General features: G+C 46.1%; 3 protein-coding genes across 3 annotated transcripts; 1 reads left to right on the plus strand and 2 right to left on the minus strand.

Annotated features, from left to right (window-relative positions):
• Positions 1 to 8,385: 8,385 nt before the first annotated feature.
• Positions 8,386 to 10,758, minus strand: LOC123188416 (succinate dehydrogenase subunit 3-2, mitochondrial). Its single transcript, XM_044600510.1, has 3 exons — positions 10,513 to 10,758; positions 9,382 to 9,447; positions 8,386 to 8,928 (listed from the first exon to the last, which is right to left on the minus strand). The coding sequence occupies exons 1-3, from the start codon at positions 10,733 to 10,735 to the stop codon at positions 8,603 to 8,605; spliced, it is 615 nt and encodes a 204-aa protein (XP_044456445.1). The 5' UTR covers positions 10,736 to 10,758; the 3' UTR covers positions 8,386 to 8,602.
• Positions 10,759 to 10,955: 197 nt separating this feature from the next.
• Positions 10,956 to 18,997, plus strand: LOC123188415 (phospholipase A I). The gene is made up of 18 exons (XM_044600509.1): positions 10,956 to 11,693; positions 12,424 to 12,571; positions 12,718 to 12,796; positions 12,892 to 13,045; positions 13,146 to 13,355; positions 13,468 to 13,713; positions 13,806 to 13,968; positions 14,058 to 14,318; positions 14,407 to 14,525; positions 14,609 to 14,770; positions 14,991 to 15,183; positions 15,319 to 15,455; positions 15,934 to 16,072; positions 16,207 to 16,413; positions 16,495 to 16,960; positions 17,046 to 17,262; positions 17,334 to 17,423; positions 18,302 to 18,997. The coding sequence occupies exons 1-18, from the start codon at positions 11,124 to 11,126 to the stop codon at positions 18,740 to 18,742; spliced, it is 4,002 nt and encodes a 1,333-aa protein (XP_044456444.1). The 5' UTR covers positions 10,956 to 11,123; the 3' UTR covers positions 18,743 to 18,997.
• A 370-nt stretch (positions 18,998 to 19,367) lies between these two features.
• Positions 19,368 to 20,428, minus strand: LOC123188417 (protein LHCP TRANSLOCATION DEFECT). Its single transcript, XM_044600511.1, has 2 exons — positions 20,034 to 20,428; positions 19,368 to 19,952 (listed from the first exon to the last, which is right to left on the minus strand). Exons 1-2 carry the CDS (start codon positions 20,304 to 20,306, stop codon positions 19,695 to 19,697), a joined length of 531 nt encoding a protein of 176 aa, XP_044456446.1. The 5' UTR covers positions 20,307 to 20,428; the 3' UTR covers positions 19,368 to 19,694.
• Positions 20,429 to 24,707: the final 4,279 nt, after the last annotated feature.

The raw sequence follows: 24,707 nt of genomic DNA on the forward strand, positions 1-24,707 counted from the left end.
GGATTGGGCCGAGGACCCCCATGGCTGTATGCTCATGGGCCAGTTCGGAAAACCGATGTATACACGAGGAAGATTCCACAAGACTTGGTGATCAAGACAAGGACTCCTCTCCACCGGCATATTCGACTAGGACTCTTGTTATCCTAGGCCTCTGGTACATTATATAAGCCGAGGCCAGGCTAGTCGGTAGATGATTATGACATTACTCCTCATACCTGTAGGGTTTAGACCACAACATACGATCTCGAGGTAGATCAACTCTTGTAACCCCTATACTCATCAAAGTCAATCAATCAGTAAGTAGGGTATTACCTCCATCAAGAGGTCCCGAACCTGGGTAAACATCGTGTCCCCTGTCTCCTGTTACCATCGATCCTTAGACAAACAATTCGGGACCCCCTACCCGAGATCTGCCGGTTTTGACACCGACAACGACCTCAGGAGGGTACTGAGCTGCATTGTTGGCGGGGTCTTCGATTGACGCTGCTTGGAATGCACGCTCGAGGGAGCACACCGCATCTCTTTATTCACAGGGGACTGTGATGATCCCGCTGCTTCCTGACATCTTGAGGATGTTGTAGCTGTGGTGCATCACGGCCATGAACTTGGCCAGGGCCGGAACCCGAGGATGGCATTGTACGGCAGGCGAATGTGGGCGACGTCGAAGTCGATGAGCTCGATGTGGTAGTTGTTACGTTCTCCAAAGGTGACTGTGAGGCGGACCTGTCCTATCGGCGTGGTGGAGCCGTCGGTCACTCCTAAGAAAGGCTTGGTGGGCTGAAGCTGATTGTATGGCACTTGAAGGTTGTTGAACGTCTCGACGGACATGACGTTGAGCCCTGTGCCGTCGTCGATGAGGGTCTTGGTGACTTGCACGTTGCTGATAACAGGTGAACAAAGCATCGGGAGGGCGCCAGCGGTAGCTGCGCACTTGAGCTGATCTGTCGAGCTGAAGGTAATGGCGCACTTGGACCATCTGAGCGGGCGCGTGGCCTCGAGCTTGGGGAGGATTGCATTCACTTCACGAGCGAACTGTTTGAAGATACGCTGTGAGGCTGGGGCTCGAGCTTCGCCCAAGATGCAGGCGATGGCACGCGGCTCCTGGAAGCCCCCAGCTCCCTCGTCCTGATGGTGGTTGTCATTCCTTCTTGGTGGTGGCTATAGTGGAGGGAGATCGGCGTTGCCCTGAGGACGATCCTCACGAGGCTGATCCCTCCAGGCGCCCTCGCGAGACTGATCCTGCCATCAGTCCTCACGAGGCCAGTCACGCCACTCCTGGAGCGGGTCACGGTCATCCCAGCGTCTGCCACCATGTCCTCCTCCTCGGCCGTAGCCCCGGTCATTGCGCTCGAGGCGTCGACCGAAGCGTCCTTCTCGAATGGCTCTGAGTTCTTGACAGTCGCTGGTGTTGTGGCTATGCAGGTTATGAAAGGCGCAGAACGGTCGGCTGCTCTTGGATGACTCGGGGAGGTCCCTGTCGCGCTTTGTGTTTGGCTCGACCGCGAGCACGGCTGCTCCCTTGCGCTTCACGTCTTTAGCCTTGGCTTTCTTCTCCTTCGGGTCCGTAGCCGGGAGCTCGAGGAGGGAGAGGCGCCCCTCCTCAGCTCTTGCGCACTTGGTCGCCAGGTTGAACAGCTCCAGAGACGTGCACAGCTCCTCTTGGATGGCGAGCTCCTCCTTCATCTTGACATCGCGGACACCATCGGAGAACGCGGAGATGATGACCTCGTTCGTCACCTTGGTGATCTTGAGGCGAACATTGTTGAAGCGCTGGATGTACTTCTGGAGGGTCTCTCCTGGTTGTTGCTTGACGCGACGTAGGTCACCCGCAGCCGTTGGGTGGTCGCGAGTGCCCTGAAAGTTGGCAACAAAACGGTCGCGCATCTTGTTCCAGGAGAAGATCGAGCCTGGAGGCAGGTTCAGGAGCCAGGAGCGGGCACCATCCTTGAGAGCCATGGGGAACCAGTTCACCACGACTTTCTCGTCGCCATTGGCTGCCTCGATGCTCATCTCGTAGAGCTACATGAACTCCACAGGGTCGGGGGTGCCGTCATAGCGAGGAGGCAGATCCGGCTTGAACTTGCCCGACCAAGCGATGCTACGCAGCTCAGGGGTGAAGGTGCGGCAGCCTGCCATGGTCACCGGGACTCTGCGCTGGTGGAGAACTTGTCCTTGATGGGGTCCGCGCACTGCCGCCACAGGCGGCACGCGGTCTTGCCATGGTGGCGCAGGGAGCGCGGGGGCGTTTTCTCGCTGCCGAGGGACTTCTTGGCAGCTTCTTTCTTCTTGTGTGGGCGCCGGACGCGGCAGGTCGTGCCGTGGGGCCGCCGCTTGGGCGCCAAGACTCTGTCTTGGGCAGAGGTGGTGGAGGCGCTCCATGGGCCACGCCGCCTGCGGCTGGCGGAGGGCGAGGCATCGAGAGGGACGACGCTGACAAGCTCGACGATGTGGTCGAGCCAGTCCTAGTAGAGGTCATCGACGGGGCGGTAGCGCAGGAGCTCGAGCGCCATGCACAGAGCGGCCTGCGCGTCCACGAGAGCGTGACGAGCATGGGATGATGAACCGACCGGGGTCAGCGATGGAGTAGCGGTGCGGCCGTCCCGCCGCACCAAGGGGTGCAGCGAGGATGGTTGCTGCTCGTTCCCCGCCGGGCCGGTGGTAGCGTTGGCGGCAGGCGATGGAGAACGACGGGGTGGCCCGCCGACGGGAGCTGTCTGAGCAATGCGGGCGACGAGGGCGGCCCGGCGCTCAGAGCGAGCGCGGCGAGCGTCCGCCATGGAGACGATGAAGCAACGGGACACGGAGCGATGGAAGGGAAGCTTCGGCGCACCCCCTACCTGGCGCGTCAAATGTCGGATCTCGGGTTCCGGCAAACCCCTCAAGGTTTGAACACTGGGGTGCGCGCGAAGATCTCCCCCTACCGATCCATGTCCTAGCTTCACTAAGATCTCAAGGACTAACTCGACAAGCTCGCAACACAAAGGATACAAGATTTATACTGGTTCGGGCCACCGTTGTGGTGTAATACCCTACTCCAGTATGGTGGTGGTGGATTGCCTCTTAGGCTGAGGATGAAAAGTACAAGGGGGAAGAACAGCCTCCTGAGGTGAGGTGTTCTTATGCTAGGTGAGTATGTGGATGGGTTGGATCTAGGTCTCTCTCTAGTTGCCCCCTATGGTGGTGGCTAATCCTATTTATAGAGGCCCTGGTCCTCTCCCCAAATATAAAGCGGGAAGGGAGCCAACAACGTCCAATTTGAAAGGGGACAGCTAGTACAAGTTATCCTGACAAAAGCAGTCTTCGCCTGCAAAAGGCTTTGGTGGTGACGCCGTCTTGGGCTCCACGGTGACCTCAATCTTGCCGTCCCGCTGGTCTTGGTCTCGTTGCACTGATATGGAAATCTTTGCTTGACGCCTCGGTACTCCGGCCTGCGCTGGTTTATAATAATATGGATAATGTGCCCTTGTATCATACTTATCCCATGATGGATATGGATTTACGTGAGCATAGGGAGGCATCTACGACATTGGCATTGGTGGCCCAAAATAAGGATATGAACAAGTTGCATTCAGATTCTCTTCTTGCCAATATCGATCCTTGGATTTGCGCCTAGGGGGTGATCTTGATACTTTTGCATTAGTTGACTGATAAGCACTGTTCTCCTCACTTATCTTTTGATATTTTTCCAATAGTTGCGCGAAAGTGATTTTCGGCTTTTTACCTTTGTGCTTATGTCGGCCTTTGTTTTCTTTGGTTGTGCTTGCACCGATATTTGGTTTTTCTTGTTGCCCCCCCAATCCTTATCATCTTCATTGTAGCTTCGATGGAATTTTCGCCATCAAGATTATGTTCATTATACTCTTCAACAACTTCTTTACTTGAGAGCTTGATCCCATCACCTGCAGTTTTTACCTTTTCTTTAAATGGATTGGCTTGAAGCAGCCGATGCAAAAACCTTTTACCATCGGGACCAATTGGAATAGACTCGTCATCTTTTGGTGTCTCAACAAATTTCAATCGTCCTTTATCAATGGACGATTTAACTATTTGACGAAACATGTTGCAATCCTCAATACTATGCTTGAACGAATCATACAACTTATAATAAATTCATCCTTGGATAGATTGCTTGACATGGTGATCAGGAATTCTAATGTAATTATTTTTCAACAACAAATCAAAGATTTGATCACACATGTTTGAATTGAAGGTATAAGTTCTGTTTTCTAGCCGATCTTGGTGTGCGAACGGCTTTGGAGGTAAGCAAACGAATGGTTCGGATTTAGAATCTCTCCATTCGGCTATGCATTGTGTTTTGCACTCTATCTCTGATGTCTTTGGATAAGATATAATATTAACATCAGATTTCTCAAAAGAATTTAATCTTGACTTTATATTTCTGAAACGAAAATAGTTAGAACACACATGTCTCAATTGAGACCATGCGTAAGCCAAGTATGAAGCAAGCAAAACTACTCAATTAGATACGAGCTTTAAATAAAGCAATGGGAGAAGCTTTAGCTGCAATCTTCGAATGGTATACTATATTGACCGATATGCTTTGTAACAATTTTATTGCTAACAAGTAAATTACGCTTCATAATTGGTCTTTCAAAATTACTTACGAGATTTTTCCTAATAGATGCATCAACAATAAAGTTGTGACCAAATCTGAAAATAGGCAAATCACTTGCTAGACATACCTCTTCATACACGCTGGGAGAGCATGATGGTTGTGTTACTTGAATAATACTTTGCTCCACTTTCAAATGACTCTCCAATGCCTTGACGTCCTCTTTTTTTTCCAATAAATTCGGTACACATACTATTTGATTCGGCGTTTTTAATAACCGAATTAACTTTGTTATCCGAATCACCACTCTTTCTTTTTTTGATTCGCAAGGTTGCTTGTTCTTGTCTAAATTCAGCAAACATTGCAGCTAGGCTATCTTTAACCTTTTTAGACCAATTTCAGCCCAATCTTCATCGGATTGCCCCCCAATACTTTGAGATGCTTTCGACAATGGTGTGTTGCTGAAATTCTGTAATTGTGCTGGGGCAACATGATATGCTACGTTACTAGGTAAAGACACATGCGCTCTGGTAGAATTCTCACTTATTCGGCCATGAGCATGAAGGTGAGGAGCCGAATTATGAACATCTACAATTGCGTATGGTGCCAAAAAAATTAGTAGCATGAGGTGTAGCATACGATGTTTGAGGATAATTGGCCGAATAACTAGTAATAGCATGGCCAATTCCCCTATCCACCGGCATGTTTGTATTAACATGTTGCAAATTAGCTGCCGATGAATAAAAAGATGAAACACTATGTTGCATGCCATTGAAAGTTCCTACATGGGGTGTTTCAACTTCATTAACCGAACTCATCATGTTGTTCATCGGCATATAGATTTGTGGGGTTGCTGATGCATGGGAGTTGGGATACATATGTTGCATGTTGCTAAAATTATATGAAGTTGAAGCATGAAGATTATTCTGAATCGGCTGTTGCACATAATTAGATGCATGATTGATAAAACTAGGGCTAACCGATACAATATGCTCATTAGACGATATAGCAACAACATATGCATTATTTGCATCTACATAAGTGAATTGGATATTCATATTACCTTTGTAGATTGCAAATCCTAGATGACGATCTCTTCGTAGCAAGAACGGGCTGGAGACTGTTCAAATCTTCGTCCCCAGCGTAGTCGTCAAAAATTGTGTTCGCACACGAACACGTCACCATGTACCTCCAACACCGAGGGTGATGCATCGCAGCTCACGTAGAAGGAGACCCGTCCAGAAGTACGGTACACAGGCAATCCGGCAAGCGCTTTTGAGGACCCGAAACCCCACACGCTCGGGAGGGACCCGTCAGGGCGTGCGGCGGCTATGGGCTGCCCTAGGTCGGCCTGATCGCCCTAGGGCCTCGAGGTTTGTCACCCTGTAACAAGAAGAACATACAGAGAACAAAGAAGAAGAAGTACTAGGGTCAAGGAGAAAAGATAAAAATAAAAAGTGATAGATGATTTGTTCGATTGTGTGTTGTTCAATCGGCCGTCACCCCTTAGATATATAAGAGGCGGCTGGACTTCCTGTGCGAGGAAAAGGCTTGGATTCATGTCCAATACCCTAGTCAAATTTGTATTGGTTTTGTCCGAACTTTCCAAAACTGTTCGGTTTAAACTGGCTGCACCTTGCGGGTAATTTTTGAGGTGGTAAACGACCTCGGATGGAAACAAGCCCAAAAGCAATCTTGATCGTTTCGACGAGACGAACAATTTTCATGTTGAACGTTTTTTGATCATAGGTCATCTTAATGGCCAAATCGCTCGCGTAAAATAGGCTATTATTCGCGCTACCCATCAGACAGGGCGTCTGGCGGGGGACGCCATTTTTTGCCTCCCGACAAGACTGTATTCCGATGGCTCTAAATTTTGCATACGTACTCGGATTGAGACGATTTTTATATCAAAATCAACCGTTTCGACGAGACGCACAACTTTCATGTTGAAACGTTTTCCATTTGAGGTCGTCCTGAGGGCATAATCAGCCGAATAGTGTTATGAATACTAAATCTCAATACTTCGAACACAACTTCGGCCTTAGAAATGAGACCGGATGGTTATGACCCAAATATCAAAGTTTATCTTTTTGATGATACAAAACTTTCTTACTTTGAGCACCTTTTCATTTGAGGCCATCTTACTTAAGTTCTTAACCGTGCCAAAATCTGGTGTCAACACAAGACCGAAGTCTCATGGCCGTAGCAACGAAAAACTAGGATGAGGAGAGCATACCATGTCCCCAATGCCGAGACCACTCACGGGCCGTGCTTCAATGCTCTCAAGTGCGGTATAATACTTGTTGCACTCTTGTTGGATGAACAACCACCTCTTTTGAATCGAGGTGATGCCACGGTCACTCGTAATTTGGTAGGGTTCAAACATCTTCTTTTCATGGAATGTTTTGTGGACTCTTGTCCAAAAAACAAGGCCCTTTTGTTGCGCGCCGGTCCTCGGATCTTGGCTAATCTCCATCCAACATTGGCAAATCAACTTGTCCTTGTCTTGTGAATATGAACCCGTGCGAATGCTCTTCCTCCTCTTTTGTGCTTCCGCTCTTTGGGTGAGCTCGTCGATAAACAATGGCTCGTCCCCAATATCAATGTCATTGCCTTATTCTTCATCACCATCACCTTTGCAATAGATGTCATCGTCTTTATGCCATGAGTCACCATGGTCGTAGTCAGCACGACCATGGGCCTCTTCATCGGCAACGTACTGGGCGGCCATTCTGACTTTGGGTCTCCTCGGGATCGTAGGCACCGCCATGCCGACCCTCGTAGATCACATCCTCCATGAACTAGTTGTAGAAGGGGTCGTCGACCGTTGGCGTTGGTGTTGGCATTCCGTCGAACAGGACGCGGGGGGACGGCATGGTGCCCGTAAACGGTGGTCGTGCTTGCTTTCTTGCATCTCGACGAACGGATGGCCACCCTCCGGTTCCTCCTCTTCGCCGATTCTGCGTCCAATTTGGCGAGCTCCTCCGACGTGCATTCCAACCGCGGCTTTCTTGCACCCTTGGCCTTCTTCTTCTTCTTCTTCACCGTTTCATGCAGGTCGACGGCCAGGTCGCCGGAATTCGGGTAGGCGTCGGTCGTGGACGAGGGAGGGTGGGTGGGGGGGCGGGGAGGGGGGCGTGGGATGGTTTGGGGGGAAATAGCGCCAAATGGGGCGCGAACGAGTTTTGCTTTGTGCCACCGACGGACGGGCCAGGGGAGGACAAGCGCGCGCGTCCTGCCCGTGTACGCGCTGTCCGTTTCACCCCAAAAGCGGCGCAAACTTGGGCCGTGATGGGTCAAAAGCGGACAAAAACGAACAAAAATCCATTTACGCCCGCGCGCTGGCCGTCTGTTTTGTCCGTTTTGCCTCGAAGGGACGCATCCGGATAGGATGGGGTCGCGCGGTGGAGTTGGCCTCAGATCTCAGATGGAGATGAAAGCTGCTTGGCTGGCGAGGACGACCGCGTTCTCATCACTGGAGCGGCCAGACAAGACGTCGGCGTTTTCGTCGGTACAGCAGCCAGGCGAGATGCCATGGAGGGCAGGCAGCACAGCAGCTACGAACACAACGGAGCAACCACGACGGGGCGATGGCTTGCCCAGGGAGAGTTGTCCACGGGTGGCAGCTACTCAGGGATCAGGCGGGGATCCCGGACTTTCCCCCCACAACCAAACATGCCCTGGAGTCGAAAATACAACACTTCCAACATATGTGCAGCAGGAAACATGACACTGAAATATCAGTTCAACAGACAAAAACTATCAAACACTAATGCCCCTTTTGCAAGAGCAAGGAAAACACTGAAACCAAAGCAAAAGATCTGGTTCGGATTTGCAGACCTCGTACCAAAGAAGACCCAAAATTATGTTTTCATTACACTGATGTTTAGGATAGTTTCCCACATTATTCATAAAATCTGCAGGATTGATAAGACAGTTATTACAACTGCACCTACAGTTGCATTATGCGCAACAACGGAACCGTCACAGCAATGTTACCCCTCCTCGTCGCAGGCTGCATTTCACTCAGACCTCAAACATGACGCCAAACCTGGTAGCAAGAGGAATGGATATGATGGCAGCACCCAGCGCAACGCCAAATATACGGTGTGAGATGGAGAACGTGGCGCTCAGCTGTGGTTTCTTCAGAGGAAGATGGGGAGACAGTGGGCGGTTCGCAACAGGAGCAGACAGGGGACGACTTGTATGTAGGGATCGGTTTCCAGATGGAGGCATCTTCTGTCGCAGAGCTCCTAAGGGAGAAGATGTGTAGCTCTTTGCTTGCCCAATGCTTGAGGAGTGTCTAAGGCCATCCATGTTGTTGAAAGATGAGTTGGAGGTACCAAAGGCACCTGAAGATAAAGGCAACAAATGTGACCAGCCTTATTAGAAAAGTAAACTGCAGATTGCTATAGAGAAGAATAGCAAGAATGATGAAAACAATGTTGATAATAGTATAGTACCATTTACACATAGCAATTGCATGCCAAAGATTTATGAACTAAAAACATGGATGTTCTTCAGTAAACAACAAACTGACTTACGAACCCATATATGCAGATAAAAATGAGATATAGATGCATTCTCTTATAACACACCAATCAAACCACTCTATCTAATATTCTTTCCAGCTTGCACCTCAGCTGTTAGTCCATTACACATCCTACAAAAGTACACAACAAGATGCAGTTGAAAGGCGCATATGTGCACCCACTTTGACTTGTGGTGTGTTTGTTTGATATCTCCAAACTATTTCAGAATTCAGAGGTACAAATAACATAGCAAATTCCTCCAAGAGCACTTACCACGGAGAGCAAATGGAGCGTCTCTAAGGGGTGCAAAGCGGGTGTTGCTGTGATACTTGTCCATTCCTGCACAAAGAAGAACCAATATCATCAATACATGAGCATCAGCACACTTTGGTCATAAAGAAAGTGGTTCTTTGTCTACTGAACTTGGAAAGATCAGATTCATGTCCATACTGCTAAATACCAATACCAACTGAAACTACTGAGTTCTATTTATTGAAATACAGATAAAATGACGCATTTTAACGAATTTCCAGTAAACGCCGAAACTAAGGGTGCCATAAGACAGCTGTCCAGATAAGCTACAGCAAAAATAAGCTAGTGAAATTAGTGATCGCCTGTTTGGAAAGACTTGTGGATACAAATTTGTTGTCTATGGTGAATGGTGGATAGTCTTAAATACCACTAGACTAATTTGTTTGGTGTTTAATAGATGAAATTCTTGCTTTGGACTGGCAGGTTCACAAGTAAGACAAAAGATACAAAAACAGAAAGCTCCATCCACTAGACCAACAAGAAATGAGTCATTCACTAAGTACGCGGATTTGTGAATTTTTTTCTCAATTCGTTACCGGCATTAAACTCAACATCTGTACTACCTCAATCTAGAATTCGGTGCAACACACACGCATCTGAAATAAACACATCACATAATAGAGTTTCACCATCTACCATCAATCAATTCGCAAATTTACTGACCGCTTCATAGGTTTGGCTCATTACATAGACATGAAATCACCGTAGAAATCCTTCTCGATCCACACAAAAACCCACCCACTGAACAAGCAGAATCCTTATGGTGCTACCGGACGGCCCTAATTCTGAAAGGGGGAGAGGGAATCATGTGCAGATCTGTCCAGACCTGTAAGTGGAGGGAGGAGCGGGGGCAAGTGGATGCTGACGTGGATCGGCGCCGTCTGATGAGGTCAGGACGGCGGCGAGCAACGAACCCTAAGCGGCCGCCTCTGCTACGAGGAGAAGGAGAAGGTTGATTCGCGAGATGGGGATCGGGGAGAGAGCAACGCTATGAAGAAGAAATCCACGTACGCGTACCAAAACGAGGATCACAAGCAGGGAGGCAGAAGAAACCAATAAAAACAAGGGAGGCAGAGAATGGAAGGTCCCTACCTTCCTCCGCGTTGCTGCGCGGGGCGAGAGCGGAGCGGAAGCTCGGTGAAGATTTGGGGACGAACGAGACGACGGCGACGGAGACGGCGCCTGCTTCCCTTCCGTACCGCTTTGGTTCGACGAACGAAGATGCACGATGGGGAGGAGATAGATTGCTGGCTGGGCTTAAAACAAAGTGAAGACAATTGGGCCGGGCAGCGCAGCTGAGGGAAACTAGGCCCATGTATGGATGGGGCCTCGCCTCTCCAGCTGTTTGGAGTTGATCCTAAAAAAAAACCTGTTTGGAGTTGGGTAGCCTCCCCTCAGAAAAAAAAAACAAAGCTGTTTGGAGTTGGGGGTTTCGTTAATTTCGGGTAGGAAACACTGTGCTGTGGACCCGTACAGTATCGGTAGCGGAGTTTGGAAGGTAAAACCCCAAACAGAAAGAAAGAAAAGGGACGCAAAGAAAATTCCGCAGGGCCAAACCAAACGAACCGAGACGCGCAACGCCCACACTGCGCTCCTCTGATCTGCGTTCGTCTTCCTTCTCACACCACTTCCTCCCAAATCCCCCCCGCGCTTCCTGATTCGAAGAACCCTAGCGCCCGCCATTTGATGCGGCGGCGCCCGCCATGTCGTCCTGGGGCCTGGGCTGGAAGCGCAGCTCCGAGATCTTCCACCTCACCCTCGACTACGGCGACTTCGCCGACGAGCCCGATCAGGACCCCTCCTCGCCCCCGGCCCCGCCCCCGCAGTCCCCCACCGCCGCGTCGCCCACCGCCTCCTCCTCCTCGCCCGTCGCCACCATGAACGGCGACCTCGGCTTCCGCATCGAGCTCGACTGGTCCACCAGCGACGACGAGGACCAGGTCGCGCTGCGCCTCCAGTCCCAGCTCATGGTCGCGCTGCCCCCGCCCCACGACGTCGTCTGCGTCGATCTCAGGCCCGCCGACGACGGGGACGAGGTGGGGGTGGAGATGCGGGTCGTCAGGAGACGGGAGGCGCTGCGCTCGGTGCGGGTCGCGCGGGCGCTGGGCTCCACGCAGAGCACCGGCGACGGCGCCGTTGTCCTCGCGCGCCTCATCAGATCCAACCTCGCGCCCGCACCGGCTGCTGATGGAGCCGTCGCCGCAGGGGTGCCCGTGCTCGCCGACCACTGGCGCTCCGTCACGGTGCTCAGCCTCTGCAACTGCGGCCTCATGGTCAGTCCATCACTCCCACACATTCGAATTCCTTGTCGTTTTCCATGCGCGCGTGATTAATGTAGATACGGGAAGTGCCATCGTGGGTTTGGGATTTGTGTAGAAGCTCCTGGGCGCTGTGTTTGGATGCTTGCTCTGCAGTCTGCACTGGTCTGCTTTTGGTTGTAGAGATTCTGATCAGGTTTAACCTCGGGCACGGGTGTATAGCTTGGCGCTGTGCCTTGTGGTGGACACATGCAGCATGCTGATGGCGTGTGAACATTTCTTGGTCATATGTGGCTGTTAGCTTTTACTAGAAACCCTGCTGTTCCAGTGTGAAATTCAGCATCATGCGTTGTGTGACTGGTGGTGTGGAATCATGTCTGATCTAGCTGTCTGTTTGATGCTTAATGCTGATCGTTTTGTAGGAAGATGCCTGTTCTGTGCATTCAGTACTGAACAATGAAACCTAACATTTGCAGTAGGACAGCTTCTAGACTTTTTTGTCCAATGAGTGAAATCTTATAGTTAACGTGCCAATTATCTTATTAATCCTGAGCTTACGACCCCTTAGGGCCTTTAATGCGTTATTAACAGTTTCACTAGTGTTGTCAACTGTGACTTGTTACGTGCTTCTCAGTTTTGAAATACTATGTGTTACCTTTTTGTCGGCTGCAAGGCTATGAAATTTGAGACTGATTGGCATCCAAAGGCAACTCTAACCATGAAATGTTATATGAAAACTTGGCAGGTGCTTCCGGTTGAACTAACTCGCCTTTCGTTTCTTGAGAAGCTATATATTGACAACAATAAATTGTCAGTTTTGCCACCTGAAGTTGGTGACTTGAAGAACTTGAAAGTGCTTACAGCTGACAACAACATGCTAGTTTCTGTCCCTGGTTAGTGAGCACACCTTTAATTCATTAATAACTCTAAAATTAGTGTTTACAGCTTTGTTGTATCTCAAGACTTCTTGCCATTCAAGGTTATGCATATCAACTGTCCTTGCAATGATCTAAGCTTTCTCCCCTCCTTTACCAAGCAGTAGAACTGCGGCAATGTGTTTTGCTGGAGGAATTATCACTAGAACACAACAAGCTTGTCCGTCCATTATTGGATTTCAGGTTATTAAATATTATTTATAGAGGTTATTTATTTTTCTGTAGCTTCTATTAATTTGTGCTGTTTTTCCTCACAATTCATTGTCGATTTCCCGCAGGTCAGTGCCTAAGCTGCGTGTATTGCGCTTGTTCGGAAATCCCCTAGAGTTTCTTCCAGAAATTTTGCCGCTGCATAACCTTAGACATCTCACACTTGCAAATATTAGAATTGATGCACTTGAAAGTCTTAAGTCTGTCACTGTGGAAATAGAGGTAGATAAACTATCTTGGAATTCTATCATTCTGCTAGCTAGGTCATCTCATTACTTGCAACTCTTTTCTTGACAAGTTTGCCTTTGGGTTTTGTTTCCAGACTGAGAACTATTCCTACTTCATTGCGGCCAGGCACAAACTTAGTGCCTTCTTTTCGCTTGTTTTCCGGTTCTCTTCCTGTCACCACCCTTTGCTGGCCTCTGCGTTGGCCAAAATAATGGAAGATCGTACCAATCAAGTTGCCATTAGCAAAGAAGAAAATGCTGTCAGACAGCTTATCAGCATGATAAGCAGTGATAACCGTCACGTGGTACCTACTCAACACTGAACATCCATATATTTGATGAATTTTGTGAAAATAGTTGTATATTTCAAGCATACCACATTTTTTTAATTTCAATAATTGACAATCACCTTTTCAGGTCGAGCAAGCATGCCTTGCTCTTTCGTCACTGGCGTCAGATATTTCATCAGCAATGCAGCTGATTAAGTGTGATATTATGAAGCCTATAGAAGCTGTACTGAAATCATTTGATGATGAAGAATTAATATCAGTATTGCAAGTTGTGGTCACATTAACTTTTGTTTCTGATCATGTTGCTCAAAAGATGTTGAGAAAAGATGTGCTGAAGTCACTGAAAGCACTTTGTGCACACAAGAACTCTGAGGCAAGATGATCTGGATTTAGACTCTGGTTGATGGTTGATATGTTGTTTGGATAACCACTGGGGGCTCACCGTTATTTGCTTCCTTTTGTTAGGTGCAACGCTTATCTCTATTTGCAGTTGGCAATTTGGCTTTCTGCTTGGAGACTCGTCGCACCCTCATTCACTCTGAGAGCTTACGTGACCTCTTAATTCGCTCTACTTTTTCACAAGAGAAGCGTGTCAGCAAGGCAGCTGCTCGCGCTCTCGCAATTCTAGGTATGCATATTGTTGGTTCTGATTGACTTGTTTTCTCGTGATCAGTCAGTAACCATAACATGTGTTGATGTGTTTGTGGATCTCTTTAGGGGAGAACGAGAACTTGCGTCGGGCAATAAGAGGGAGACCAGTTGCAAAGAAGGGTCTGCGCATTCTTTCAATGGATGGTGGTGGCATGAAGGGCCTTGCAACTGTCCAAATGCTAAAACAGATAGAGCAAGGAACTGGGAAGCGCATACATGAAATGTTTGACCTCATATGTGGTACATCAACAGGTGGCATGCTTGCGATGGCTCTTGGAATCAAGCAGATGAGTTTGGATCAGTGTGAAGAGATATATACAAAACTTGGTGAATGTTTTTTTGGCTCTTCATGTTTCATTACTTTTTTAATTATATTAACAATAATGTGCTGTCAATTAAACTGCTGTTTTTTAAGGTAAACTTGTATTTGCGGAACCTGTCCCTAAGGACGAAGCTGCTACATGGAAGGAGAAACTTGATCAACTTTTCAAAAGTTCATCACAGAGTTTTAGAGTGGTTGTACATGGGTCGAAGGTATAAATGAACAATTGAACTTCTTTGTGGCGTTTCATGTTCTGCAGTGTGGTGAGGTGGTGACTAAGAGATTTTAATTACAGCACAGCGCAGATCAATTTGAGAGGTTACTAAAGGAAATGTGTGCTGATGATGACGGTGACCTTCTAATAGAGTCTTCTGTGAAAGGCATTCCGAAGGTTTTTGCTGTATCAACTTTAGTCAGCGCCATGCCTGCCCAACCATATATATTCCGGAACTATCAGGTTCTTCTTATCCTCCATTATTGCTCTATCGTTTTCAATTTCAACTGTACTTTATACAGCTGTATGCTGGGACTATTTAGTTATCAAAAGTGAAATCAGAAAGAAAGATACAAAGTATTATTTAGTAGTATTACTTTAGCTATCAGCGTCCTCCTGCTTCCGTTCTCTGTCTTCTCTTTTTATGTTTTGTGTCATATGATAATCTGATAATGTATTCCAGTATCCACCGGGCACTCTGGAGGTATCACCAGGAATGGCAGAAAGTCCATCTCCTGGCGCAGTTGGAACGGTTGTTTCTGGTGCACCAGTTGGGATTAAACGTGGAGCTTTTATGGGGAGCTGCAAGCATCACGTATGGGAAGCCATAAGAGCATCATCTGCAGCTCCATATTATCTGGATGATTTCTCTGATGGTAAACATTCCTAAACTCGCTATTGGATTTCAATTTGTGCAAGAATTAGTATGCCTCTATTATCTTGGAGCATGTACCTCTGTACTCATTTATCTTGTTTACTGTTTTCTTCCTCTCTTTCTTTTTAATTATCAGATGTAAATCGCTGGCAAGATGGAGCGATTGTAGCGAACAATCCCACGATCTTTGCAATAAGAGAAGCACAACTTTTGTGGCCTGATACGAGAATAGATTGCCTAGTTTCAATAGGGTGTGGCTCAGTTCCAACTAAGGTAATACGCGTCATAGTTCTTGAATTTGCTGCTTCAACAACTTCATCATTAAAATATTCAATGTTGTGCGATAGGTATCCAATGTGCAACCAGTTCTTTACGAGATTGGTACTTTCCTTTTTCCTGTGGGAAATTACTTCTCCTATTCTATAAATATTAGAATATCACGCAACAGAGCACTAGGCTTGTAAATTTTATGGTTAAGGTCTAATTATTTTCAATTAATGCAGGATTTTCCATTAAGTGCCATTATAAGTAATTTATCAGTCTAACCTGCTCTATATTTAGTGGCCACAGATCTCCCTCTTCCAGAAATAACAAATCCAGGCATAAATGTACTATGAGGAAACACCTAAGTCATCCAAGAGGAATACTGATTGCTTGTAAATTTACTATGCGTAGATTCCAGTGAACTTCGATCTGAGATATATACCTTTGGCACACTGTTCTCATAGAATTCTGTTGTGTCTTCATCTAGAGCCGGAGAGGTGGATGGCGCTACTTGGACACTGGGCAAGTTTTAATAGAAAGTGCATGCTCAGTGGAGAGAGTGGAAGAAACTTTGGATACACTGATACCTATGCTTCCTGAGATGCAATATTTCCGCTTTAATCCAGGTAATCTAACTTTCAAGGAAGCTGTACATTCGACCCATATCAACATAGCCATAAGTATTTTTTAGTCATTTTGGCGCTTTTAAAGTAACGATCTTGGATATTCAAATGAGTGAAAGATCTTGTTATGTTGTCAGTTGATGACCGGTGTGGTATGGAGTTAGATGAGACTGACCCGGCTGTCTGGCTTAAGTTGGAGGCTGCAACCGAAGAGTATATTCAGAAAAATTTAGAGGTTTTTAAGAATGTTTGTGAGCTTTTAGTTCCAAGATATCAAGAGGAAGAGAAGTCTTCTGGAATTGTCAAATCCCTGTCATTTTCAAGATTGAGTACATCAAAATCAGGTTTGTCTTATCTACATTCTGGCACCTTCAGGTAACATTTAATGGGATATGGGGTTGAAACATCTTATAATCATCTCTCAGGTTTAAGTGAAAGTAATCCTACCTTGGGATGGAGACGTGTGGTTCTACTTGTAGAGGCTTCATTTAATCCTGATTTTGGAAAGAAGATAAATCATACTCGTTCGCTTGAAGCATTCTGTTCTCAGAATGGTATTAGGCTTACTCTAATGAATAGCACTTCTGGATTTGGAAAGCCAACTACTGCACTCCCAACTCCAATTACCTCTCCCTTGTTTACTGGGAGTTTTCCATCTAGTCCACTTCTGTATAGTCCAGAAGGCACTCAACGGATTGGTCGAATTGACCTAGTTCCGCCGCTTAGCCTGGATGGTCACCCAGCTATGAAGTCATCACCACCAACATCGCCAATAAAGTCATGGCAGCCATCTGGACATGTTCGGTCACTGTATGACAAGTTGCAAAATATGCCTCAGGTTGGTGTGATACACCTGGCTCTTCAAAATGATTCAACTGGTTCGATATTGAGGTATTGTTTGTATATTTTTGTTTAGTTAAACAAGCATTTCTGTACCTGCAGTTCTGGTTATGTGATGCAAAACTTGCTATTGCAGCTGGCAGAATGACGTATTTGTAGTTGCTGAGCCAGGGGAACTTGCAGACAGGTTTCTGCAGTGTGTCAAAACAAGCTTGTCTACCATGCTGCATGGATCTAAAAGAAAGGGTGCATATTCTGTTTCAAAGATTTCATGTTTGTCTGAGTTAGTTGCGGAATGGCCATCGTTTGAAATCGGTGGGATACATCACCGCTATATAGGACGCCAAACACAAGTAGGAACTGCCTTTTCCTTTTCTTTGTTTCCTAGACAGGTCATTGGGTATGCTAAGTTTCCTTGTCGCAGGTGATGGAAGATAACCAAGAAATTGGTGCCTATATGTTCAGGAGGACAGTGCCTGCTTGTCACATGTCACCTGAAGATGTTCGCTGGATGGTAAGCCATTATGGGTAGATTGCACTTCCTTTGAACTAGCCTTCATATGTCCATATATAGGAACTGTTGTACAAAATGCTTACAGTGGAATGTAGTTAATTATGAAATGCAAGAGCATCTTCAACTAAAATCTGTATACATTATTGCTAGTTGATTCCTCAAATCAACTAGGAATACGGGGTCAAACATGCATATTTTTTCATGGAACCGTTATCAAAAGTTGACATGGTAAATGTACAGCTGACTCGAAAGATTTGTCATGAACCAAATTGTAGCGAAACATTGGTGGTTGGCCATGTTGTGACAAAGAGGCACCGTTCACGTATAAGACAGTACAGGGGAATGGGTATATTCACACCAGCCATATATGGGTGGACCTAGAGCGGAAATAACCCAGTATCACAGTACGCGTCAAACGTCACCTAAAGTAGGGGTGTTAGATACTATATATAGATAAAATATACATCGTGAGTTATGTTTATAGAGAAAAGTAGGTACATCTAGAATACCAAATGCACATCATTGGATACATTGTGAGTTATATTTTCAGAATGTACATGTTTGGTATTGTAGATGTAGACAGTTTTCTCTATACACTTGGTCAAAGTTGGCAAAGTTTGTCTTTCACAAAAATCTATAGGCACTATATTGTGGAATGGAGGGAGTATCAAGAAAATCTATTTTGACCTGCTTTCCTCTGCCACCCTGGTAGCATAACCTGGGTACACCCAGAAATATGTGTTGCGGGACAGATGTACTCTTTCAATAGCTGCCACATCGTAGCGTCTTTTTTCTGTTTGCCATGTTTTCTACTATGCATATCCAGAGTTCACGGCGCTCTTGATTTGTTATACCTTAAACTCATATTTTTGGCTCAGGTTGGAGCATGGAGGGAGAGGATTATTGTGTGCAGTGGCAAGTATGGTCTTGCTCATGGCCTCGTCAAGGCATTCGTGGATTCTGGTGCCAAAGCAGTCATCTCGTCATCTGTCGAGCCTCCAGATTCCCAGGCAATCGCATACCATGGGATGGATGTAAGTGGAAGCCTCGAGAATGGGAAGTTTGTCATTGGGGATGATGAAGCTGATGAGTCGGAGCCTGAACCTGTTAGCCCTATAAGTGACTGGGAAGACAGCGATGCTGAGAAAAACGGTGAAGGCAACAAAGATATTGATGAAGAGGAGTACTTGGCTCAGTTTATCTGCCTCTTATATGACAAGTTGTTCCGTGAGGGAGTCACAGTGGACACTGCTCTTCAACAAGCACTCCGCGCACATCCTAGGTTGAAGTACAGCTGCCATCTACCGAATGTTTCGTAGTTAGTGATATTCACAACCCATACAAAATACGAAATTGATAATACTAGAAAAAAATAAGGATCGTGTGGATTCGTAATGGGGTTATAGAATTCTTTTTACGAGGAAGGGGTTATAGAGTTTATACTCGTGTTCACTGTGCAGGCGGAGGTAGGTGAAATCTTCCGCAGTTGTAAAACTGTAGTACATAGAGCATGTACTGATGGAGACTAATAGGAAAGCAAATGAAATAAATGTTGAAGGCTTTGTACTGTGGTAGTGTTTCTGTTGAGATTCAAATGCCTGCGGTGTTATTGTTGAATTTCGGGTTTTAGTTTTTGTGATTTCTTCGTTCTCAGCAAACGTGGCAGAAAAATACTGTCTGGATTTCATTTTCCTTTTATTTCTTTATTCTTTAATCTTGTGTTTTTGGTTTAGCAGATTCGAGGTGCTTGTAGAAACTAGATCCAGTTGTAGGCGTTTTGGTGTAGATGCTGGTCAGGAAGAACTGTTGACCGGCGCAGGTTAGTGTAAGCCACTAAATGCCGGGTCAAATATACATGAATGATTTCTTGATATGCTTCACTTTTATGTGAGGGCACATTTGACACTCTTCCATTTCTGAGATTTCATTTACAAAAAAGAGAGGTTGAAGTAAGTAAATATATGCACCTACAAATTAAAGCCGGTTACATAGTTGCATAACACTAGCAAGCTGAAGCAAGGTTCTTCTTCTTCCGAATAACATTATATATCAGTTGCCTCAGTTCAAGGATGACGCAACGAAACCTGCTCGTCAGGTTCAGCAACTACTCAAACTTTCCATGGAGATCAGGTCCTTCGCAAAGCAAGGTCAGTCGTTGCACCGTGCCGACCCGAGCAGCTCGTGAATCTCCCGGCTAAGCTCACTCTACCGACCGCAGCAAAACGGAGGAGAATCTACACACCCCAAACCGGAATCTCCAAGCATGAGTGATCATGCCTTCTTGGCCACGGCGAAGCCGGTGATGAACTCCCTGACCTCGCCGCTAGCCCGGTCCAGCGCCGTCCTCCCGTCGGCATCCTTGACGTCGTACTTGGCGCCGGCCTTGAGCAGCTCCTCGATCTTGGGCAAGTCGCCCTCGGAGGCGGCCAGAATCAGCAGGATGTCCACCGGGTGGATGCTCTGGTTCAGCAGCGCCTCCATCTTGTCGTAGGTGCCCTCCACCGCCAGCATCCCCATGTAGTTGAAGTACTGCCGCCCATTCTTGTCAGATGCCGAGCGCATGCAGGCAGCAATGGAGATTCAGAGGCAGCTCAGGGAACGGGCTCTCACCTGCTCGACGTCGTCGCGGTCGAAGTCGTCCCTCGCCTGGCTGCCGTAGATGCCGGCGCCCTCAGCGTCCTTGTTCCCGAACTTGAAGAACCTCACTCTGCCGCTCTCCCTCGCCGGCGCCACCTTGCTCAACAGCGACGGCCGCAGCCACGCTGCGCCGCCGCCCAGCTGCGGGGTCCTCAGCACTCCCCCCACCGCCCGCGGCGACCTCCACCCGGAAGACGAGGACGCCGCCTTGGTCGCGAGCTGGATGGTGCACGGGATGGAGGCCATGGCGCTTTGCGGCTTGTTGGAGCGCGAGCAGGTCTGGGAGCGAGAGGTGGAGAATGGCAGAGATATATGCAAGGGAAAGGATAAGCAGCACCGAACTGTTTGGTGTGTACTTTGGCTGTGTGTGAAGACTGAAGAGCTTAGCCTGAACTTTCTGAATCTTTTGCCTGCCTTCCTGTTTGGAGATATATTGGACACTAGAGATATTCCGAAAGTGCACTAGATATATTGGAGCCGTGCTATGTCTTGTACCGTTGGACAACACGGAAGAGATTGAGAGCAAGTACAATAAAGTTGAATCAGCGGGTTATAAGAAATAAACTAGTATATTTGTGCTTAGTTGGAGGAAAGAGAAGAGGAGAGAAAAGGTAAGCGGGCTCTTCGTGAAGAGCCAGCTCTAGCACGCGCTCCTAGGCACTTTATGAGAATGAAAAGTGGGTCACATAACAAAAAAATAGTATGCTTTTTTCATCTACTATTGTACATGTTGGCTATAAATGGACTATATATGACATGACACTGGCTTATAGCCAGCAGCTGGCTATACTATTAACCATGCTCTGACAGAATGGGGCTTTAGAAGTTTGTGAGAGTTAATGTGAAATTTGTACTGGTGTGAACATCTTTGGTTTTTGGGTCGTTTTGTTTGTAAGGCACCTGATATCATCTTTTGAGCAGCTAACCTATCCCCTTTGTACCCCAGAATTTGAGGGACTCTATTCGAAGGATTTTCAACGAAATTTTGGAGAATTCCAATACATAGTTTTTTTCCTATTGAGATTGTCTGGTTCTTAGGATTGTAAGTCATAGGCATTTTTCTTTGAGTTTCATTTGCACTAGATTTCGTAGAAAAATGTTCATCCACTCTAATATCTTGTGAAAAGCCCTTAAAAAACATCTTCGGAAAAATCTTATGTTTTTCTGAAAGATCGGGAAGAGGGGTCTAGAGGGAGGGGGGTGATTAGACCCTTAACAAGTAAAAGTTGTAGTTTTTAGTATTCTTCAAGTTAAGGTTGAGTTTAACACATGTTAAGAGGTACACAAGGCATTCTACACAAGCATAGTAAGAGTATGAGCAGCGGAAAAGGTAAAGCATGCAAGTGCAAGGATGTAAAGGGGATGGAGTTTGGAAAGAGCAAACGCAATGGAGACACGGAGGATTTTGGCGTGGTTCCGATAGGCGGTGCTATCGTACGTCCCCTTTGATGGAGACTTCAATCCACAGAGGATAACGGTTGCGCGAGTCCACGGAATGCTCCACCCACGAAGGGTCCACGAAGAAGCAACCTTGTCCATTCCATCATGGCTTCCGTCCACGAAGGACTAGCCTCACTCGGGTAGATCTTCACGAAGTAGGCGACCTCCTTGCCCTTACAAACTCCTTGGTTCAACTCCACATGATCTTGGAGGCTCCCAAGTGACATCTAACCAATCTACGAGACACCACTTTCCAAAAGGTAATAGATGTTGTGTTGGTGATGGACTCCTTGCTCTTGTGCTTCAAATGAGTCTCCTCATTACTCAATTTCTCTCACACAGATTTGGCTTTGGTAGGAGAAGGATTGGAGTGGAAAAGCAACTTGAAGAGGCTAGAAATCAAGGTTCAAATGGTAGGAACGGAATCTCTTGGTCTCAACACATGAGTGGGTGGTTCTCTCTCAGAAAATGAACGGTGGAAGTTGTGTTTCGTTCTGATGGCTCTCTTGAAGAGTAAGTGGTGGTGGAGGGGTATAAATAGGCAGCACCAAAAATCCAACCATTACAAGCTTTTGACCCAACTCGGTAGCACCGATATGATAATCTTGGTGAGACCGACTAGTGCAAAATACTTGACCATTAGGATTTTTAGTGAGACTGATTATGCCAACTCGGTGGGACCGAAGTGCAATGGCTAAGGCAAGACTTGTTTCGGTAATTCCGATCAGTTCATCTTGGTGATTCTGAAATGAAGCAACTTCATTACAGAAACTTGGCAAGGCCGTCTCGGTGGGACTGAGAACCATTTCGGTCAGACCGAATTGCTAGGGTTTTGGCTGTGGCAATGGAATGATCATCTCGGTGGGTCCGGAGTAGGTGATATCAGTGGGACCGAAATGAAGATTTTAGGGTTTTGAACAGATGTGTTAGAGAAAGTGGTTGAGGGTTTTTGGATCAATACCACTAAGCACTTGAGCAACAACCTCATCCCCTTTTAATAGCATTGGATTTCCTAAGGGACTCAATGTGATCTTGGATCACTAAACCAAAAATGTAGAGTCTTGGGGTAGCCAATTCTTGTCCTTGACATTTTTAAAGGGGTCCACATCGTCATGTCCTTGCCATGCCGCTGTTGAACATGTCTTAAATATTCTAGATAATAGTATTAGTCCAACAATATGTATGTTGACATTAATTACCAAAACCACCAAGGGCGCAAATGTGCTTTCAATCTCCCCATTTTTGTTAATTGATGACAACATACATCAAAGTTTCAAATAAGAATATAGTAGGTAGTACATTAAAGCTTTGAAAGAACATGTAACATGCATAAGGCCCCCCTACAAGTGTGCAAGCATGCTTATGATGGAAGCTAAAGATATGTGAATGCACAGCAGGAAGGAATGAGTAATGAGTTACATGTATCTTGGTTATATGCATCAAAGCAACATGATGAGAGAAATAACCTTCATTTCCATGATTCTTTCTTGCAAACAATATGTGCAACAAGCAAGAGATCATCATGCACATGAGTTAGATGCATATACTTACCTTGAGGTTCTTGAAATAGTTCTTGAAGAAATAAGCTTGAGAAACACAAGGTTAGATAATACAAGAAAATTTCAACTAAAAACAAGAGTCACAAGATCCACAAGGGTACCAAGACTAGGATGACATGTATTTGATGAGTATCACTAGGTAAGTACTTCTTTAGATATAGACATGTCCCCAACATATTTAATAGGATTTGCAATAGACTTCAAGGATTTTGCTCCCCTAAACTTAAACTTTCTCTCCCCTGAATCTATCATTGGATAATGGGAGTAGGTAGGATGAGACAAAATTAGAGCAAAAACTACTCATCAAGTTGAGAAGCAAAGACTCAACTTGAAATAACAACATGTCTCTCCCCTCTTAGAAACATGTAGAATCTCTCCTCTGTTAGAAATGCATCTGCCTTCCTTAGGAGGTGTCTTTTGATATGGAAGAGACTTGAAGATAAGCTTTGATGGTGCATCTCTCTCCCCCTTTGACATCAATTTTCAAGAAGGGTTGGCTTCAAGGTTATGAGTCAAGTGAGTGTGGTCCTGGAGGAGCACAGCTAAGCAATATGCAGTTTGTGATGCAGATAGACGGAAAGAATCATTGAGTGGAGCTGAAAAGAAAGAATAAATAGGTTTGGCAAGACATTCTTTTAGAGTGAAGCGGTGACTCCGATTGATTTTGATCGGTGACTCCGGGATGGAGAAATCATAGACAGAGCACATCTGTGGATCCAAATTAGTCCTTTTCGGTGGCACTGATGAACTGTGTGCATGGTTTATTTGTACTTGGTGTGACCTATGGGCTTCAGATCAGAGAGACGAGTTCAACACAGAGAGAAAATTTTGTCAACTCATCTCACTTGCAATAGAGATCTCACAAAGATTTTCAGGGAATTCAAATAAGATTTGCAATGAATTGACCAGAAACTAACAAAAAGAGAAAGAACACAGAAAAGAAAGAAATCTAGATGGAGTTTTTTTAAAAGAAGTAAACACTCTAGCGAAAGAAAGGCAAACGAAGTGCAAATGAGGAGAACACTAGAGAACTTCATCTAGAGGGGATTGGTGACTAAGTCACCTATGTTAGACTATATTGACTTAGGAGTCAAGTGAGTTCACTTGACCATAGGTCATACTCATCGTTAAGCTCAAAATGGGGTTGCCATTTCTCATTTAAGCATTTTAATGTATTCACATCTTATTGAGTTGCTTTGGCTCATGTCTTTGAGTAAAGCTTCTCTAACATGTAAGAACTTACATTGGGTTTGATGTGGATGTCCTTCATGTAGTTGAACTTGAGGTGGATGCTTGTACAGTGGAAGTTGGAGTTATCCTTTCATTTGTAGCTCATCTTCCTATATGGGTTAGATTTGCAAGGAACAACATATCTATCCATTTTGACAAGAGTGAAATATAGAGTCATATGGTGTCAAAGGATATATTTGAGTTGTCTTGTTCCTTGAACACATCAAAGGTATAGATACTTGGTTCAATCTCCTTTGCTCTAGTTATGGATGTTGAGAGCAAGCTTTATGAAGTAGTACATATCCAAGTACCTACAAGGGTTAGATGCAACACAAGGGAGCAAAATGTCCAAGATATGAAAGGATCATCATAAGATAGATATCAAGGACTAGTCATCATAGCTTTGATACGTCTCCAA

Source organism: Triticum aestivum, chromosome 2A (genome assembly GCF_018294505.1).
Source record: "Triticum aestivum cultivar Chinese Spring chromosome 2A, IWGSC CS RefSeq v2.1, whole genome shotgun sequence".
In the NCBI taxonomy this organism is placed as follows: domain Eukaryota; kingdom Viridiplantae; phylum Streptophyta; class Magnoliopsida; order Poales; family Poaceae; genus Triticum; species Triticum aestivum.

Bases quoted from the DNA above. Each gene is read 5' to 3' on its own strand.
- LOC123188417 (XM_044600511.1), bottom strand. From the start codon at position 20,306: ATGGCCTCCATCCCGTGCACCATCCAGCTCGCGACCAAGGCGGCGTCC. The intron at 19,953-20,033 runs GTGAGAGCCCGT...AATGGGCGGCAG, and splicing joins ACCGCGACGACGTCGAGCAG to TACTTCAACTACATGGGGAT.
- LOC123188416 (XM_044600510.1), bottom strand. From the start codon at position 10,735: ATGGGCCTAGTTTCCCTCAGCTGCGCTGCCCGGCCCAATTGTCTTCAC. The intron at 9,448-10,512 runs GTAGGGACCTTC...TTCTTTGTGCAG, and splicing joins GCGCAGCAACGCGGAGGAAG to GAATGGACAAGTATCACAGC. The intron at 8,929-9,381 runs GTAAGTGCTCTT...CTTTATCTTCAG, and splicing joins CGCTCCATTTGCTCTCCGTG to GTGCCTTTGGTACCTCCAAC.
- LOC123188415 (XM_044600509.1), top strand. From the start codon at position 11,124: ATGTCGTCCTGGGGCCTGGGCTGGAAGCGCAGCTCCGAGATCTTCCAC. The intron at 13,714-13,805 runs GCAAGATGATCT...TCCTTTTGTTAG, and splicing joins GTGCACACAAGAACTCTGAG to GTGCAACGCTTATCTCTATT. The intron at 15,184-15,318 runs GTAAACATTCCT...TTTAATTATCAG, and splicing joins TCTGGATGATTTCTCTGATG to ATGTAAATCGCTGGCAAGAT.